Below are 18,367 nucleotides of genomic sequence, written 5' to 3' on the forward strand. Positions count from 1 at the left end.
ATAATATTGTGAGTTATACCCCGCCCATCTGGTTGGGTTGCCCCAGCCGCTCTGAGTGGCTTCCAACACATATAGGTTAAAGGTAAAGGACCCCTGGACAGTTAAGTCCAGTCAAAGGTGACTATGGGGTGTGGTGCTCATCTCGCTTCAGGCTGAGGGAGCCAGCGTTTGTCCACAAACAGCTTTCCTGGTCATATAGATCAAGTAAATCAATATTCAGTAATCCATTAGAATCCAATAGTAAACAGTAAAATCAGTAAATAATAACTTTACAGTTCCATGGTTAATCATTGCTTTTTAACAATAGTTAGAGAGGCAGGCTGTTTGCAAGTGCTTAAAAACCTCCATGCCTATCTGCTGATAGTTGTCTCTGACAAAGCGTGTCTTAAAACCCCACATTGCCTTGTTTTTACCCGCCCAAAGCCTGATATGAGGTCAGGCAAGCAGCAGGTGGGTGTGATTTAGAAAAAAACCAGCCTTGTGGGTCAGAAAGGGAGACCTGCTGGGCCTAATTCTGCATGCAGAGTAAAGGTTCCCCAGCTCTGTGCTAGACTGTAGTTTTAATGTTGTCTCCATAGACCGTTGTGTGAACGGTCAATCAACTGCAGTTTTGATCGGCAAAGTGCTTTTAAATATGATGGGCGGTTTCTTGTCTCCGTTCTTTCAGGTGAAGTAAACTGGGAAGACGGGAAAGTGTCCGGGACAGTGTACAGTGGGGATCAGAAACTCACGGATCTGCTTGTGAAGGTAATTCAGTGTGGTAATAGCTATATGTTTATCCTTCAGTTTGTAGAAGAAGAAGCGTTTGTCTTCAATTTTTTAATTGATTTTCACAACATTATAAACAAACACATAAAACAAACAAACATAAATCATAACCTTATTAAAAATTACACTCATTAACATTATTAAATTACTTCCTCGCTTCCCCTTGGTTGAATTTCATTGCACGTCCTTTTAACGGTTTTCCAACTCATAGTTCTTAAAATAATTTAACTTAAACATTAACATCCTTAGATTTTCACATTATAAAATTAAACCTATTAATTCATCACTTAAATAAAATCCTAAGCCAATTAAGTATCTGCAAGCTGTTTTCAGTTAGTTTAGCTTAACATGTTAACTAAGTAATCATTAAATTTGATCCAATCTTCCTGATTCTTCCTGAAGAAGAAGAGTTTGGATTTGATTTTCCGCTTTATCACTACCCGAAGGAGTCTCAAAGCGGCTAACATTCTCCTTTCCCTTCCTCCCCCACAACAAACACTCTGCAAGGTGAGTGGGGCTAAGAGACTTCAGAGAAGTGTGACTGGCCCAAGGTCACCCAGCAGCTGCATGTGGAGGAGCGGAGACGTGAACCCGGTTCCCCAGATTATGAGTCTACCGCTCTTAACCACTACACCACACTGAATGCATGTGTGCAACTTTTTATTTTTTTAATGACATTTTAAATGAAGCAAGTTCTCATTTTGTATTTTTTATGTTGTGAACTGCCCTGTGCTCTCTTCGGGTGAAGGGCGGTATACAAATTAAATAATAAGGATAACTAATTCTCCCTGTAATGAGGCGTTCTATTTTGAAGGAACAGGAAGGAATGTGAAGTGGAAAACAAATTGTGACAGGGGGAAAAAACCCCCATCCCACTTGTGAGTAAATGAGGTTCAGGCAGACCAGTGAAGTAGGTGTACTGGTTAGGCATCACACACATTGGAATTGGAAGCAGAAATTCCCCTGAATTTATGCCGTGTGAATCATTTCAAATGTATTAATGTGTCTTGCTCATAATTATAAGGTGTGGTTTGGCTACCACATGCTGTGACTTCCAAGCATTAATTCAGTTAAACCTATCCTTCCCCCTTCCCATGCCCAATGGAGATAGAAATTGTAGGGAAAAGGTGGAAGAGTTTGGTAGACTGTCCCTGCCTCTGCCACAGTCCGTTTACAATGAGGTTACTTAAAACACTTTATCGCTAATCACTTCCTGTGAAACAAACCTGATGCGATTCTGCAATGAAAGCACGCATAAAAAGAATTTCAAGCTTCAGGCCGGGATACAAAATCTCCGCTAAAAAGGCTTGTTAAGAAAAAAGGTGTTCAATAGTCTGCTTGACTCCCAAACAGTCCTCTGTATCTCTTTTAAAACTTGTTTTCCTTCTGTCATAGAAAATAAGTAGGAAGAAATGTCACACTAGCTTTGTAGAGGCACCTGAGGCCCACGTGATTAGAACTGCAGGAGAAGAGCAGGGCTGTGCTTGCTCCCTTACTCCTCTGCAGGCCCCCCTCAGAGGTCCAGAGGGACCCTGGGCTGCTTCTAGGTTTTGAGGCCCCCAGCCATGATAGGAATGAATGGCGACAGTTGCCTTGGGTGGGAAGCCGCCTCTGTGTGTGCATGTAGGCTTCTCACATGGTTTAGCCTAGGGGTCCCTTCTTCAGACTTTGCAGCCAAGGTGTGGATGTTGGCGAATGCGTGGAACAGGTAGGGTCTGTGAGGTTGAGGCCACCAAGCATAGCTCCACTCGTTGCTTCACACAGCTACCATCACGTGAGACGTAACTCCTATTCAAAGCTTCTGCGGCATTAGAACTCGGTATTTGGATGATATGACAGTATGCAAAGCATTCTGGGACTAACTTTATAGCAGAGAAAACTCTGCAGGGTCCTCCTGTGATTTCTCCAAAACCAGTCATCTTTGATGGATGGGGAGTGAGGTGACTTTCTCCTGTACAGTACAGCATCACCTTTTCAGGGTTTACTTTCGAGGAGCTATCTCACCTGTGCCAATTTTCTCCCTGAAGGTTTATGAGGAATTTGCATGGAGTAACCCACTTCATCCAGATATATTTCCGGGCGTGAGGAAGATGGAAGCAGAGGTTGTGAGAATGGCTTGTAATCTTTTCCACGGAGGACCCAAATCTTGTGGAACAGTAAGTAACACGACATGAGTCCCACTAGCTGCAGCCAGTGTATTTGTGTACATGTTAAAAGATCCATTACAGAAAAAAGTGTGTGTCTTTTTTGCCTTGTTTCCAAGGGAAGCTGCATTTGCTTTGGGTCTAGCGAACTCTAATGAAATTGTTATTTTATTTATTAGAATATGTATATAACCTGCTCGATGAAAGAGCTGCCTAAGCAGTGTACAAATGAAATTGTAGACAAACCACAGCTGAAATCCACAAAACAGTTGAGAAACGAAACATTGTTAAATTTTGTTCAAGTTTGAAAACAAATTTTACGTAGCTACAATACAGGTAGTTAAATTATTTGTCTGTGTAGGCAGAACATATATAAGCTATCCTGACAATTAACAGCTGTGCTGGCAAACTGGTGACACAGTAGACACCAAAGGTAATTAAGAAATTGTGGACAGCTTGTCAAATACCTTGGTAGTTATGCAGTCCTATTCATTAACCTCTCTTCCAAGTTGCACGCTGCTTGGCTAGTTTGTTTACATAATGTTGATGGTTGACCTGTGCAAATTTGCTTGCAAATGTAAAAAGCCTTGTCATTTCTAAAGAGGACAACACCAAGAATTGTGGGTGTCCAGTTTTTGAAAAAGTCAAAATTGAAAGAGAATTGTGTTCTCCCCCCCCCTCCGTGTGTGTGTGTGTTATCAGAGCAAGTTGTATGTAATAAATATGTTGGGTGAAAATTGTGGTTGGTATTTCAGCAACTCATATGTTTAGTAGCAGCATCTTCTATATTCTGTTGCCAAGAAGGTGAGCGATTAGGCCGGAGTTCCTTTGGATCTAATGTGGATGGTATTTGTTGCTGGAACAGTTTAGGGTCAGTAAGATTCATTCATTCACTTTATTTGTATACCGCTTTTCCACACACACACACACACACACACACACACTTCTCAAAGCTGCTTACAACAAAGAAGCAGAGATGCATTTCAAGCAAACATTGCAAAAACTTTCATAACGTAGCAAAATAACGCAATAGCAATTTCATAACAATCTGGCAAAACAAAAATAACATACAAAATAACCACATTTCAATACTGTAAATAAAACAAGATTAATTGACAGGCAGCATTCAATAGCAAAAAGAACAAGGGAGCGTCACAGTTTCATTTTAGACCTAGAAAAAGACCCCCCGTGGTTTGACTCAGTGACCCTCTCCTGCAGCCACTTGCAAGGTTTGCAAGAATAAGGGGTGGGGTAGCAGGAAACACATTAACATCTTGCTAATGAAGATATGGGATGAGAGGCCTAAATCCAGCACAGATTTAGGCATGCTTAATTTTAACTTCGTGTCGCAGTTAGCCTAGGGTTTATGACCCTAGCAATGCAGCGTCCCATTCTATAAACAGTGTTTCTCCAACTTGGGTGCCCAGCTGTTACTGGACCACAGCTCCCATCATCCCTGACCATTGGTCCTGCTAACTAGGGGTGATGGGTGTTGTAGTCGAACAACAGTCATGCTCTGCATCCTGTCAGTCTGTTCAATTCAAGAGGCATTGTATGTGGGCCAGGATCTGGGAAACCTGGCTTTCAAAGCTGCGAAAGAGTGCATCTCACCTATGCCAAGAGGGTGATGGGGAGGAGAGAATGGATGACATAGATGGACTTGAAACCAACTGGACACTTGTTTGTCTACAGATCTGTAATAGGTCAAGGGCTTGCCTTTTGATGGGTTTGATGTTTTACTGTGGTTTTATAGTTTGTTGGAAGCTGCTCAAGAGTCGCTGCGGCAACCCAGTCAGACAGGCAGCATATAAAAGATAAATCATCATCTCTTTACCCTGGCTTTTGATACATGAGATGCATGTATTCAGGACCTACCCTGTTCTTGTAATTTGTTTTACATATTTTAAATACTGAATTTTAAATGGTTGTAACTGCCCTGGAGCCTGATGATGAAGGGTAGGTAATAATCGAAATATTAATGATGCACTTTAAGTGAAGTATACTGATTTGCTTTTGTACCAAGAGAGATGAACATCTTTATGTCAATATTTATATTCTCCAGACGTTTCCCCAGAGTAAAACTGTCAGGTTCACAATACCGTTTCCAGTTCCTGGGCGTACATGAACTTGCAAGATGTAATATTGCCATTCGATATGCAGGATGGTGTTAATCTTCTATCTCCATGTAAATAAAAGCTATCAGAAAAACTACCAAGAATAAAAAAAAAATCTGTTTTTCTTTAGCCTCCACTGTGTTCCTTATGAACAACAAAACCAGCCTCTAGAGTTCTACTGCTAGGATGCTTATCTGTGCTACGGACTTAGACTGAAATTTATGCAATAGTTACCCCTTTCTCCAGGGAACTCTGGGAACTGTAGTTCACGAGGGATAGAGAAGGCTAAGGGTCTCTAGCAACCAGCACCCTCACCATACCACATTTCCCAGGAATCACAGAGGAAGCCACAATGAATAAACTGCAATACATCTTAGTGATTAATGTAGATATGCCCTAAGGTTGCCTTTCACAGTCATCTGCGCTGATCCAAAAATACCTTCTGTACATTGTCTGTATTCGCAGGTGCTTCTGTGCTTCATGTACATTTTTAGGAATGTGAGTGTGGGGTGAATAATAATAATAATAATAATAATAATAATAATAATAATAATATATTTATACCACGCCCATCTGGCTGGGTTTCCCCAGACACTCTGGGCAGCTCCCAAGCGAACATTAAAAACACAATGCAGCATTAAACATTAAAAACTTCCCTAAACAGGGTTGACTTAGATGTCTTTTAAAAGTAAGACAGTTGCTTATTGCCTTGACATCTGATTGGAGGGTGTTCCACAGGGCGGGTGTCACTACTGAGAAGGCCCTCTGTAACTTCACTTCTTGCAGTGAGGGAACCTCCAGAAGGCCCTTGGCGCTGGACCTCAGTATCTGGGCTGAATGATGGGGGTGGAGATGCTCCTTCAGATATACAAGACCTGAATGGGAGAGCAAGGATAAAATTCCAGTTTTAAGAACTGAGGCAGCTGCTCTTGTCCAATGGCAGATGAAAATTGCCAAGTGACTTCCCTGAAAGAGGCTTATTTGTGAGGAGGGCTGGTCCTCTGTGGGGCTGAACCGGAGACTGTTGTTGTGCAGTCTTGCCCACCAGTTGAGGCTGAGTGCTTCCAACTAAGCAGCGGCGCCCTGAAACCACTGCTCTCGGTGCCCAGTCACCAGCCGTGACCTAGACTGGGTAAGGCATTGTTGCTAAAGAAGCAGCAGGCTCCCAGGCAGTGATGTAAGGAAGCGAGGGTTGTACTTTCGTGTGCTCGGAGACCTTATTAAAATTAATTTCTTGCAAACTCGTCTTGCAGGGTTAGCATTGCCTTGCAATCCGTAGGGAAGGAGCTGCCCACAGACAGTGAAACTTAGGAAGGAGGTTAACAGTTCAAAGGACTCAGAGGTGTGTGGCTAGCGGTTAATAGAACTCACTTGGAGCAGAAAATACGACATGGTGTTTTGAGGAGGCTGTGTGGCATAGGAAACAATTCTTCAATGATATGAATAGTTGCTTGAATAGCTGCATATTTGTTGGTGGTTAGCATTTACTTCGCATTTCCTCTCAAGGGTTAAAGGGCTTCACATATATTCTCAACGAATGCTTCCAACTACCCTGTAAGACAGGCTAGTATCCTTTTTCCTGTTACAGATGTGTGTGTAATGCGGCAGCTTGGGGGGATCATCACAGCTCATTCTCTTAATCACGAAGCCCCATTAGGTCTTAGGAGCCACAGTTCCATTTTGCATAAATGTACTGACATCACACTTTCAAAAGAGCCTAAATACCATTTAACTGAATCCGTGCAGACTTAATTTGCTGGTTTCACCAGTGTAGCCTTTATTTGCTTAGCTAATTCTGTTTGACTTTTGGCAACATAAAATGGGTCCTTCTGCACTATAAAGATAGAGAGAAAAAGGCTTACGTACAATTAACAATTCTTTTTTAAAAAGTGGTAGAGTCTTTGTTAATTGATTATTGCCATGCCTGCCAATATATCTTCCTCCTCCTCTATTCTTGCTGTAAATTTCTGGAAGCTAAAATGTGTTTTTGGAATTCTGAGTGTCTGTTTTTTGTTTTGTTTTTTACTTGAGAGTAGAGCACAGATACTTCCTTTTCCTAATCTTTTAAAAAATGTTTTTCTTGATCTATTTTCTCGCAGTATAGAATTGTTGAGTTTCAAGGCCCCACCTCAGTGCTTGGGCACGGCAAATGTTTATTCTGAGCCTTATAACTATGCCTGATTAATGAAAACATAATTAGGGCATTTCCATGTGCTCTGGTTTCCATCACGGTGTTCTGTTGCGCCACAAGCGGTTTAGCCATACTGGCCACATGACCCGGAAAACTGTCTGTTGTCAAACACCTGCTCCCTCAACCTGAAAGTGAGATGAGCGCCGCAACCCCATAGTCGCCTTTTGTCAGGAGCTCATCCTACACTCGAGTAGGACCCTGGCAGAGACACATGCCCGACTGGCATGTTCTCTCCCTCCTGGTCAATCGTTTGGGAGCTTCAAAAGCTTTCTTCAGGCAGAACATCACAGCGACTGATGCCAGCAGACATCGGCACACTTAGGGATCTGCAGAGTCTTCACAGCTTGTGTAACAGACCTCAGCAACTCAGCATTTTGGCTAATCTACTATATTTACATATAAACACACACGGAGCACTGCAACATGGCTCCCTCTCTCTCTAGCATCAGACAGCAAAGAGAAAGAACAAAGGACAATAGTCCCATGTTACGGAACACAGTATCACAAACATCCTGTCTCCGTAACTTCCCACTTTGTGGAGTCAAAACATACACTGTCATGTGATAGACAACAATCCCATGACTGCAGTCATGGAGCAGGAATTCTAACACTTTTTACTGGACTTAATCGTCCAGGGGTTCTTTACCTTTTACCTTTTGACTCGGGTCCTCCTAATACATGCATGCTGTGGAGCTCCTTCTTTGCTACTTCCTTTGTAGTTGCTTCAGAATTTTTTTAAGCCCACAGAGTTTCACTTCTCAGCAAGTTTACATAACAACCTTTTTTATGATTCCTCTCCTTGGGAGGTGCATTATAGAAACCTACCTCAGCCAACCCCCACAAAACCAAACAACTTACCCTTAGATCTCCCCCTGCCGCTGCAAGCTCCCATACTTCTGTGTCCTTCACTGACTATACTCTAGTTGTTAATCTAAAGAGATAAGACGTGCCAGAGATTTTGCCATGAAATGTTTGTAAGAGGCATGGAATGTTTGCAGAAGTGTGTCAATGCAAGAGCAGGAGGAACAGGGAGAGATGCAATATGATCCCAACCCTTTGTAATTAATTTCCTGAAATTAAAACTTGCAAATCTCTGCTGCCTTTGCAGTCTGCTAGCACCCGCCACTCATCAAAAGCCACTGAGCCCAAGCATCTTCTACCTATTACTACTCTTCAAAGAAGGTTCTTGAGCTGTTATGCTAAACAAAGAAACTAAATGTGGTGAAGAGCTGTAGCAATATTCTTATTGCCTGACCCAAGGAATTCCAGGGTGACTTTGCCACATTTCTTGCACCCGGCATGTTTTACATTGTGAAATGGGGAGCTTTCATTTTATGTCTCCTCCCTTGCAACATATGACCTGCCACCTCTGATTTATTTCCAGTTTTCAAAGGCCATGCATGTAGGCCATATTGACACTTCCAGTCTGTAATGGAGCCAATTTTCCACCTGACTTTCAAATGCAAAATATATTGCAACAGTGAGAAAAAGATTAGGGACACAACGCACAGTCTGAATCTCTGGTGAAAACTGAAAGCCTGCCAAGTCATAAGAGCAGTCCCACTGTTCTTACCCATAAAGAATTAATTGCCAGTGGCGGCATTTTGTTTTTACCAGAGGTTCAGGCTATGTGTCACTCCAGTTTTGCTGTGTCTGTGGGCATAGATGTGCTGCCGTCTTGTGAGTTTCCAACCAAACTCAGAGGATTATATGCTTCTGTCGTACTGCTCTACCATTGTAACAAACTTCACATTACCTCTTGTGCTTGCCAAACCACTCCCACTATTTCGAGGAAACTATCCATGATCTTTAATCCCAGAATCAAAGGATATTCCTCTTGGTCTCTCACACACCCTTTCTGTCTTCTGCAGTGTTCAGAAAGGCACATCTTAAATGTGCTCTTCCCTGCTAAAACTGGCAACATTCAGAATAATCTTGTCAAGAAACAAAGTGACAAGGAAAAATGAGTAAGGCCAATTTTTTTGCCCAGCTGTTCTGGGGAGTTTAATAACTAGATATGCACTGGAAGCAGAACTTCCCCCCCTCCCTCCCAAATGTTGATGTATATACCATAGCTTCCATCAGTGGCTGTACTGGCAGGTGCTGATGGGAATTGTAGTACAACATATGAAGGGGCACCAGGTTGGGGAAGGTTAATATGAAGATTTCCTGTCAAGTAATTTTCCTACACAGAACAGGACAGAATAAAAGAGGAGTTTATTGTATAGGAAATGCTATCTTTGGTGTGTGTTTTTTTTGGGGGGGTGACACCCCATGCTTCCCTCACTTGCAAATAAGCCCAGCCTTTTCTTTCCAGACACATGCCATGCTAAAATTTGCCAGTGCTTTACTCAAATCCCACTTGGGAAGAACAACAGCACTGGGATAAGAATCTTGCTGAGCGACATACAATTCCTTGTTAGTGTTTTCACAGCTGTCTGGCTTCTGCTAAAAACAAACAGTGCATCATCTGTTCTTTCTTTGTTAGAGGGATAGGGTCGGAGGTGACGTACTGTCTTGTGCAATGACAGTTTGTTTTCTTGCCTTTGTGTTTTTTTTAAAGGGAGAGGAATCAAAAGGATGTGGGATCTTACATTGACAAATCGTGAGCTATATATTCCAAGGGGGTTACAGTGATTCTGAGAATTGGTAGGGAATTACAGGTTTCACAAATAAGCCATAGGTGGATAGCTCAGTTGGTTAGAGCATGGTGCTGATAACGCCAAGGTTGCAGGTTCAATCCCTGCATGGGGCAGCTGCATATTCCTGCATTTCAGGGCGTTGGACTAGATGATCCTCAGGGTCCTTTCCAATTCTACAATTCTATGGCAGGGAACTGATTTAAATTTGTACTCATTCAGTTGGACTTTGTGCTTTCATCTTGCAAGTAATTTTTTATAGTGTGAGTTATTACTTCTGGCACACACCCTTTTTTTTTCATACGCCCACAATATATGTGCCTTTATTATTTGTCATTTATTTTTTAAAAAACCATATCATTCACCTTTCTTTATAGTAAGTGCACTACAGTGGTACCTTGGGTTACATACGCTTCAGGTTACAGACTCCGCTAACCCAGAAATAGTGCTTCAGGTTAAGAACTTTGCTTCAGGATGAGAACAGAAATTGCTCCTCAGGGGCAGTGGGAGGCCCCATTAGCTAAAGTGGTACTTCAGGTTAAGAACAGTTTCAGGTTAAGTATGGACCTCCGGAACGAATTAAATACTTAACCTGAGGTACCACTGTAAATCTATTACATTGACCTTCAGTACTGGCATTGTGTGTTCATGAAGGCAGCTGAGGCATAGTTGTGGGTAGTTCAACTGTAATAACCTTCCCCAAAGAATCTTGGGAAGTGTAGTTTGATGAGGATGTTGAGAATTCCCACGCAGAACTACACATCCCAGGATTCCTGGGAGAGCAATGTTAATATTAAACTGGTTTGTAGTATAAATATAACCACTGTTGCCCAAGTACCATAAGCAGTGAATTTGAGATTTGCTGCATGAGGCTCTTTCTCCCTCTCCTTTCATAGAAATGGTTCTTGTTTATTCATATGCCATGTAGGAAGTACTCTAGAGGTGCTTAAAAATAATCATAATAGGGTGCTGTTTTGCTGTGGAATGCCAACATTATATGTAGTGGAACTGACAGATTAGCAAGGAAGAGTTATATCTTCTAAACTTTCTTCGAGAGAGTGTGTATATATAAATATATGTGATAAGACATCTCTCATTTTCCCTTAAAACAGTCAAATTCTTGAGGTAATGCATTCAGCTTTTTTTTTTTTGTATACAGAATTAGAAAGATATTCCCAGACGTTGTCTGCTTCATTTTTCGCTCGTCACGTTCTGAGCTTCCCCCTTGTATTAGAGGAAGTCAGTCAGCTATACATGCTTGAAAAGGCTGTCAGCTGTTGCTGAGTCACCTGGCATTGGCCAGCTGCCCACTATATTGCAAAAACCAGAATAAATGCCGTGTGACAGTGATTCATACAGTCTCAAGGAGACAATAGTCTACACTGGAAGATAACCAAGACAGTGTTATATAGGCTAAAGTTGACATCAAAGCTTTAAGCAGGGGTCTGAACGTGGCAGTTCTGCAATTGCGCTCACAACCTCACTCAGTAATGGACTCTCATTTACATTTCTTCTGCTTATAAATTTTGAATTGTCCCATGAAAAGTGGTCATAATCTTCAAAATACCACAACTCTGCTCTTTTCTGATATGCACAGTAGCTGGAATGTTTGGAGACGCTTTTGCACAAAGAAGTTAAGAAGGAGTGACTTGGATGCTGGATCCCACAACACCAGGCCAACAACAACAACAGCCGAGTCTCTTAAGCAGATTTCTCATTCAACTGTCTCCCTGTCTCAGATTACTTCAATGTCTCTTTGGGTTTATGTGTACCAACAAGTCTGGCTGCAGAAAAGTCCTTGCTACAACTGCTGTCATCCGTTCCTCTTTACTGGAAAGGGTTTCATTGTTGAATATATATATATATTCAACAATGAAAATTGTTGAATATCTACGAAAATCTACGAAAATCTACGAAAGCAAATATATAAATATTTTCTATATATATTCTATATATATTCTATAAATATTTTATATATATATATATATATATATATATATATATATATATATATTCTATAAATATTATATATATATATATATATATATATATATATATATATATATCCATCCCCCTATAGTTGGAAACGACCTGCTGCCTACAGGAGCTAACATGCTAATAGTCCCTTTGTTCTGTTTGTGCAATTTGTGTGTGTGGAAGTCTTCTGTTGTTAGGACAGGGCATTGCATCTCATTGGCTTGATTTCGGTGTTGCTGTGGCACTTACATCCTCTCCTGTGATGTGTGTATGTGCGTGCGTGGGTGTCTATATTTGTGTGTGTGTGTGTGTGTGTGTGCCCGTGCGCACTTGACACTCTTTCAGAGTTTCTGATAACTAGGGACTAAAATTCACTTTCCAGTATAAGACGGTACTTCCATTTGTATGTGGTCATTTAAGTGTGTCTGCTGTTTTTAATTCCTTCTTAACAGATGACCTCTGGTGGGACTGAGAGCATCCTGATGGTCTGTAAAGCTTACAGGAATTTGGCTTACGAAAAAGGAATCAAGCATCCAGAAATGTATGTAGCCCATTAGCCCATTCCACCCCCCCAACAAAGTAACTAATCACACCCTTAATATAGGAGAAGCTATTTTCATTAAGCATCTTTTTAGATTGGTCACTACTTTACCTTTTCATATGCTGGGCCAATACTGTTGATATTTTCACCCCTCCCATTGCAAGAATCTCCTGATCTGATGTTTTGAGAAAGGAGGGGGCAGAAACTGCTCTTCTAGTCTTCCGCTCCTGACTGCCTGCCTGTGTGTGGAGACAGTCTTATCTACGTAGTGACTAGATGGCTGACTGGGAGATGTAACACTCATGCAAGCCAGTAGTTCTTTAGTTTGTAGTAGCTATTAGAAATAAAAGGAGTTATGCTTCACAGCTAGCTTCTGCGTTATTTATACTCTGCATGAGTCTGGTGCTCACAATGCACAGATGACCTGTTTCCAGGATTGGAACGTCTCTGAAAGTGCTCCAGTCGCCTAGCCCCGTCGGGGCAGAACCAGTTATGGAGCCCAGTCACTGACATCGGTTGAAAGGCGTACTGACAAATACTTTACACTGAAGAAAATGGAATCAAAAACTAAACGGGAGGGGTAGCCAAACATGGTTCCCTGCAGATGTTTTTTGGACTCCCAACTCCCATCAGTCCCATCCCCTATGGCTGATGGTCGTACTCTGAATTAAACTCTGAATTCACTGCAGAACGGCAAGAATTCAAAAAGCACAACTTTGAAACCTCTTCTAAATGCAACCCCCCAAAAAAGACTTTTGCTTATCTAGGAGCACTTTGGAGTTTGGTGGTTGTTAATGGAAGAATAAACTGTCATTGGAGGCAGAATAATAGGATCACAGAGTTGGAAGGGACCACAAGGATCATCTAGTCCAGCCCCCTGCAGTGTGGGAATCTTTTGCCCAATGTAAGGCTTGAATCCATGACCCTGAGCCCCCCACATCTCCCAGGCTTTCAGGTATATATCAGTTTATTTTTGTGCAGACAAGGAGGGGATGAAACAGGAAGGATACAAATCACGGGCAACTACAAACGTTTTCTGAGACATCTTGCTATATCTGTCTCCCCCAGGCTGGTTCCAGTGAGTGTCCATGCAGCATTTGATAAAGCAGCTCATTATTTTGGGATGAAGATTGTGCACATTCCATTGACCAAGACGATGCAAGTGGATGTTGAGGTATTGCTCAGATATTCTCAGACCTCTTATCAATAGTGACTCTGTAAAGTATTGAACATCGTTGGGCTTCCTAGGACAGGGTTCATCAAAAGGCCCTGTATCCCAATCATAGTTGCAGGCCTGATGTGCCATTCTGAAGACTGGTGTCTAACAGAGCATCTTGACTGCCTGATCGTTTCCTCTTGATTTTTTTCAGGCAATGAAGAGAGCCATTTCCAAGAATACAGCCATGCTGGTCTGCTCAGCACCGCAGTTTCCACATGGAGTCATGGACCCAATTGAGGAGGTCGCAGAGGTAACTACCTTTGTGCTACTTCAACCTGAGATATACATTGCTTCCTGTGAGGGGGGAGGAGAGTTGTTTTCAACACACAAAGTTTATCCCTCCAGCCCCCTGGTCCATAGCTGATGAATGGAAAACCCATGTACAGATCTGGCCTCCTGCAGGGCATCATGTGTTCATAAATACAAACTCGCATCACTTGCAAAGTGACTGCAATATCCTGATGTAGCTGAGTGCAGCTCCACATCTTTGGAAGATAGCAAACGGTTCTATTACCATACCTTCTGTGGTCTTAGGCCAGGGGTCGGCAACCTAAGGCCCGCGGGCCACAAGCGGCCCATGGGGGTCGTTTAAGCGGCCCATGGACCCCCACCGCCCACTCGGGGACCCCCATTGCCCGCTCGGTCGGCTCCTGTATGCTGCGCTAAACCAGCGCTGAGCAGAGTGGGGACTGTTGGCAAAACCTATTGGTCTTTCGCAACTTTCTGACTAGTTGCAGGACCTTAGCCAGACCTAGCAGAGTAAACGCAGAATGCACGGAAGCAATTGGCGACTTGGCTGCAGACAGGATAGACGAAGCAGGAACCAGGAACTTGTAGTTAGGTGTTTATTATATACAGTGGACTATTTACAGGAACAGAACGCGGATCTTTTGCTACCTCTCACAACTCCTACACTGACACACAGAACTCTGAACTCCAAACTCTTGAACTAACACATTCCAGTTAGTAGGCCATTATCACTCCCTTGAGATAGCTTGACCAATCAGGGAGCTGTCTCCATGTCTCTGTTATCACCAGGCGGACTTACTCCTTCACATGACCTTCTGGTTGTCTGTCAAACCTTAATTGACTCTGTGTGAGTAGCTGCACGTACACAGTTTCCCAACAGGGACCGCCTTCCGCGATGCTGGCCCGCTTTCCATTGGCTGCATGAAGCCCCTGCAGCCAATGGGAAGCTGCACACACCACCTCCGCTCTGGAAGGAGCACTGGAAATAGCGTTTGCACATGCATGTGCACGCACTCCGGCCCACTGCGGTGTCTGCGGGACCGTGAACCGGCCGAAGCCACAAAAACTTTGCTGACCTCACAAGGACTGTTCCTTGTGATCAGTTTTGGATTTGAAGCAACCCTGTATTGATGCAGATCTCCCGTTCATTGACTTCATGAGGATCAAAGGGAGGATAACAGTTTGGAAATTACAAATAGAAGGACTTGGGTAGACACTACCAGAATCTGAAGCCACTGGTCAGGGCCTCCTTGCTTGTAGAATGCCTTGAGAATGGTAAATTTTGCATCCTTTTGTCTTTTCAAACAATGTAAATAGGCTTGATATATTTGAGATTCACACTTGGCGGGAAGTTTCTGTCTTGTTGCTTTTGGTTTAGCTGGAGAAACTAAGTTGATTTCCCCCTTTGGCACAGCTTGCATTGAAATACAAGATTCCCTTCCACGTGGATGCTTGCCTGGGAGGCTTTCTCATTGTCTTCATGGAGAAGGCAGGGTACCCTCTGAAGGGGGGTTTTGATTTCCGAGTGAAAGGTGTCACCAGCATTTCTGCAGATACGCACAAGGTGAGTTTAAGCAGGTTTAATGGAGAAAATCTAGCTTGAGTCGATTGCCCACTCTCCAAACTGGATCAGGCATGCTTCCTTTAATTCTGCTTCTGGTTCATTTCTACGGAAAGACTTTTATGATCATTGCCACTGGGCATTTGCCCTAAACTGCAATCCTGAACATAAGTCCTTGCAAATAATTCTCACTGCACTTCTGAGTAAACTTCTTTAGGTTCAGGGTATATAAGCATGATGGCAGGTGTGTACACAGCAGGAGAATTTACCTTTGCAAGAAAGGAGTGGACTTTAATAGAAGACTAAATGCAATAATAAATACATTAATCTTCAGAATGTTTGGAACTGGGTTCAGATGTGATCCTCTGTCTTTTTAGCAAGTTGACACCTGTCCCCTTGTTATGCCCCATCTTTGAACGAGAGACTCCTAAATAGCTTGCAGTCTTCCCATAGGCATCTGGTTGGCCATGGTGAGAGCGAGATCCTGGTGCAGGTGGGTCTTTGGCCTCATCTGGCAGAGCTCTTACCTGCCCATAGACTTTCAGCAGCTGGAATGCTTTATAAGAAAAAAGAAAACCCACACTTAACATTTTAAAAATCACTGAAGCCTGTGTGGAATCATTAAGCTGCTGGTTTTACCCTGCAATTCCCTGCAGAAGAGGTTTGAACATGTCTGTGGAATTCAGTCTCCATCAAATTCTTGTGTGTGGGGATTTATATTAAATGCTTGCTTTTTATTGTTTTGCAACTTGGACTCCCATCTTGTCCTCTGCAGTACGGCTATGCACCAAAGGGCTCCTCTGTGATCCTGTACAGCAGTGAGAGATATCGGCAGTATCAGTTCTTCATTGCCCCTGACTGGCCAGGAGGCATCTACGCCTCCCCTACCATGTCTGGTTCCAGGCCAGGTGGCCTCATCGCAGCTTGCTGGGCGACCATGATGCACATAGGAGAAGATGGATACGTGGAATACACCAGGAAGATAATTGCAGCTGCGCGCTTCCTCGAAGCAGAGTATGTGCGGGGTTTAAAGGGGACAAAGCCAGACGCTTCAAACAGAGATTGTCGGGGCCACCCATCTGCCATTCGTGACATCATAATGTTGTTTAAATTTGTCCACCTGCCAAATTTGGCCCATGAGGCTGACCCTGATAAGGACATGGCCCATGAAGCTAAAAGAGCCCCTCATCCTTGGGATAGCAGGTGGTCGCAGCTCCTTGAAGAAAAGAGGCACACAAACTTTATGAAAACTTAAGAAAACATTGGCCTCATTAAGATGTGATGCTGGACAGGGGATGGGGAAGCTATGACCTTCCAGATGTTGTTGAACTACAGCTCCCATCATCCCTGACCATGAGCCACAGGTTCCCCACTACTGAGACAAACCATTGTTTAGTGTGATATGAACAGGCTTGTGCAAGGCCTGCTCCAGCCAGCATGGCTGCAAGGAGTTTGGAAGTGTTTGCTTACATTTTCCTTTAACTGCGGTGTATTTGTCAACCTTCTGTTTGTGTGAAATGAGCCAACTTGAAACCTTGGTTAAGTGACAGTGGGAAAGCTTCCGAACTGCTCCTTGCAGCTGTTCTGGAGGGGAAGAAAGGTGACACTGATCAGTAACCGCTTTCTGTGCTCTTTTAGGGGAAGATGGAGGGTTTCCCTGAATTTAGAGGGAGGGAAGCCAGCCTTTGACGATAATAAAAATATGAACAATATTATCAGAATTAAATGTAATTAGGGTGTATGAATCATTCCCCCACCCCCGTCAGTATCAAAAGGCAATAGGAATATTTTGATTTTGTTCTGTGAAGCGCCCCGAGACCTCTGGGTATAGGGCGGTATATAAATTCAATAATAGTGTAAACTTTTTGAACTTGCATCTTTTTAAGGCTGCGGAAAATTGACAACATCTTCATCTTTGGAAATCCCGAGGTGTCTGCACTTGCTTTGGGGTCGGACACATTTGACATATATCGGTTGTCAAACATGTTAATAACAAGAGGATGGAATCTGAACATTCTGCAGTTTCCTCCAAGGTGAGCTCATTGTGATCCTGGGTTCTGTGGGCTGAGTGCTTTGATGATCACGTAGGAGAACGAGCAACAGTCAAGGAGCTGTTTTGGCGCCCGCCCCCCCCCCCCACCTCTGAGGAAAATCTATTTACTGCAATAGCCACATTAGAAATTACTACATTTTACATGAGCCAAGTACTCAAGGTGTCTGGAGTGAGAGGGCATGGCAAGGAAGGGCAAAGGAATTCACATGCCGTTGCGCCACGATGCGACGAGGACGGGAAGCTTCTCCGGCATTTGATCTCGCAAAGACGCTTTCTTTTTTAACTATTTTTTTTAAAACCAAAAAAGTGTTGGCACAGATGGCTTCTGCATTTCAATAGCAGAGCAAAAAAGGTATTGACTCGTTGGGTGTTCTGTGACTTCACAGTGCTCTGAACAAATAGCTTGGTTTCTCAAAAGGAACAGGAAGCACAGAGAAGCAGTGCTTGCTGTTGCATTCATGTAAATTTACAGCCAGCTCCAGTCTGTGTTCGAAACCCAAAGCAGCTGCTGTATTCCACACAGGTGAGCATCGTGTATGGATGAAAGATGCTCTTCGGATCTACCAGCAGTTTTCTAGAACTAAAAGAAAGGCTATGTACAAATGCCTGTGAAACAGAACAGCACTATTGGGAACAAAGCTAATTTTTTTCTTTTTCTCTCCTTCCCTAGTATTCATTTTTGCTTAACCCAACTGCACACAAAGCCTGGGGTGGTTGAACGGCTGCTGAACGACATCAAAGAATGTGTCCATGATATCATGAAGTTCCCCAAGGGCAAGACCACTGGCCTGGTAAGACGACTCTCAAATTCAAAGGGGATGCTTTGGGTTGAATTTCAGCAGGAGTGTCTTGCGTTTGCAAAAAAAAAAGCTTGGACGCATTTACTGACTTTTCTTTTGTTTTGACTTTTA

The 18,367-nt window shown here is 43.0% G+C and overlaps 1 protein-coding gene across 1 annotated transcript in view; it reads left to right on the plus strand.

Moving 5' to 3' along the window:
* Positions 1–18,367, plus strand: part of SGPL1 (sphingosine-1-phosphate lyase 1) — a 41,432-nt gene that overhangs the window by 19,437 nt on the left and 3,628 nt on the right. Inside the window, exons 5-13 of the mRNA XM_081913154.1 lie at positions 668–747; positions 2,796–2,924; positions 12,286–12,374; positions 13,443–13,548; positions 13,745–13,843; positions 15,257–15,406; positions 16,179–16,417; positions 17,290–17,436; positions 18,127–18,247. Of these exons, the coding sequence (XP_081769280.1) occupies positions 668–747; positions 2,796–2,924; positions 12,286–12,374; positions 13,443–13,548; positions 13,745–13,843; positions 15,257–15,406; positions 16,179–16,417; positions 17,290–17,436; positions 18,127–18,247 (1,160 nt within the window). The remainder of the gene's footprint in view (positions 1–667; positions 748–2,795; positions 2,925–12,285; positions 12,375–13,442; positions 13,549–13,744; positions 13,844–15,256; positions 15,407–16,178; positions 16,418–17,289; positions 17,437–18,126; positions 18,248–18,367) is intronic.

This window comes from Podarcis melisellensis (assembly GCF_964234715.1).
Source record: "Podarcis melisellensis genome assembly, chromosome: 5".
NCBI lineage: Eukaryota > Metazoa > Chordata > Lepidosauria > Squamata > Lacertidae > Podarcis > Podarcis melisellensis.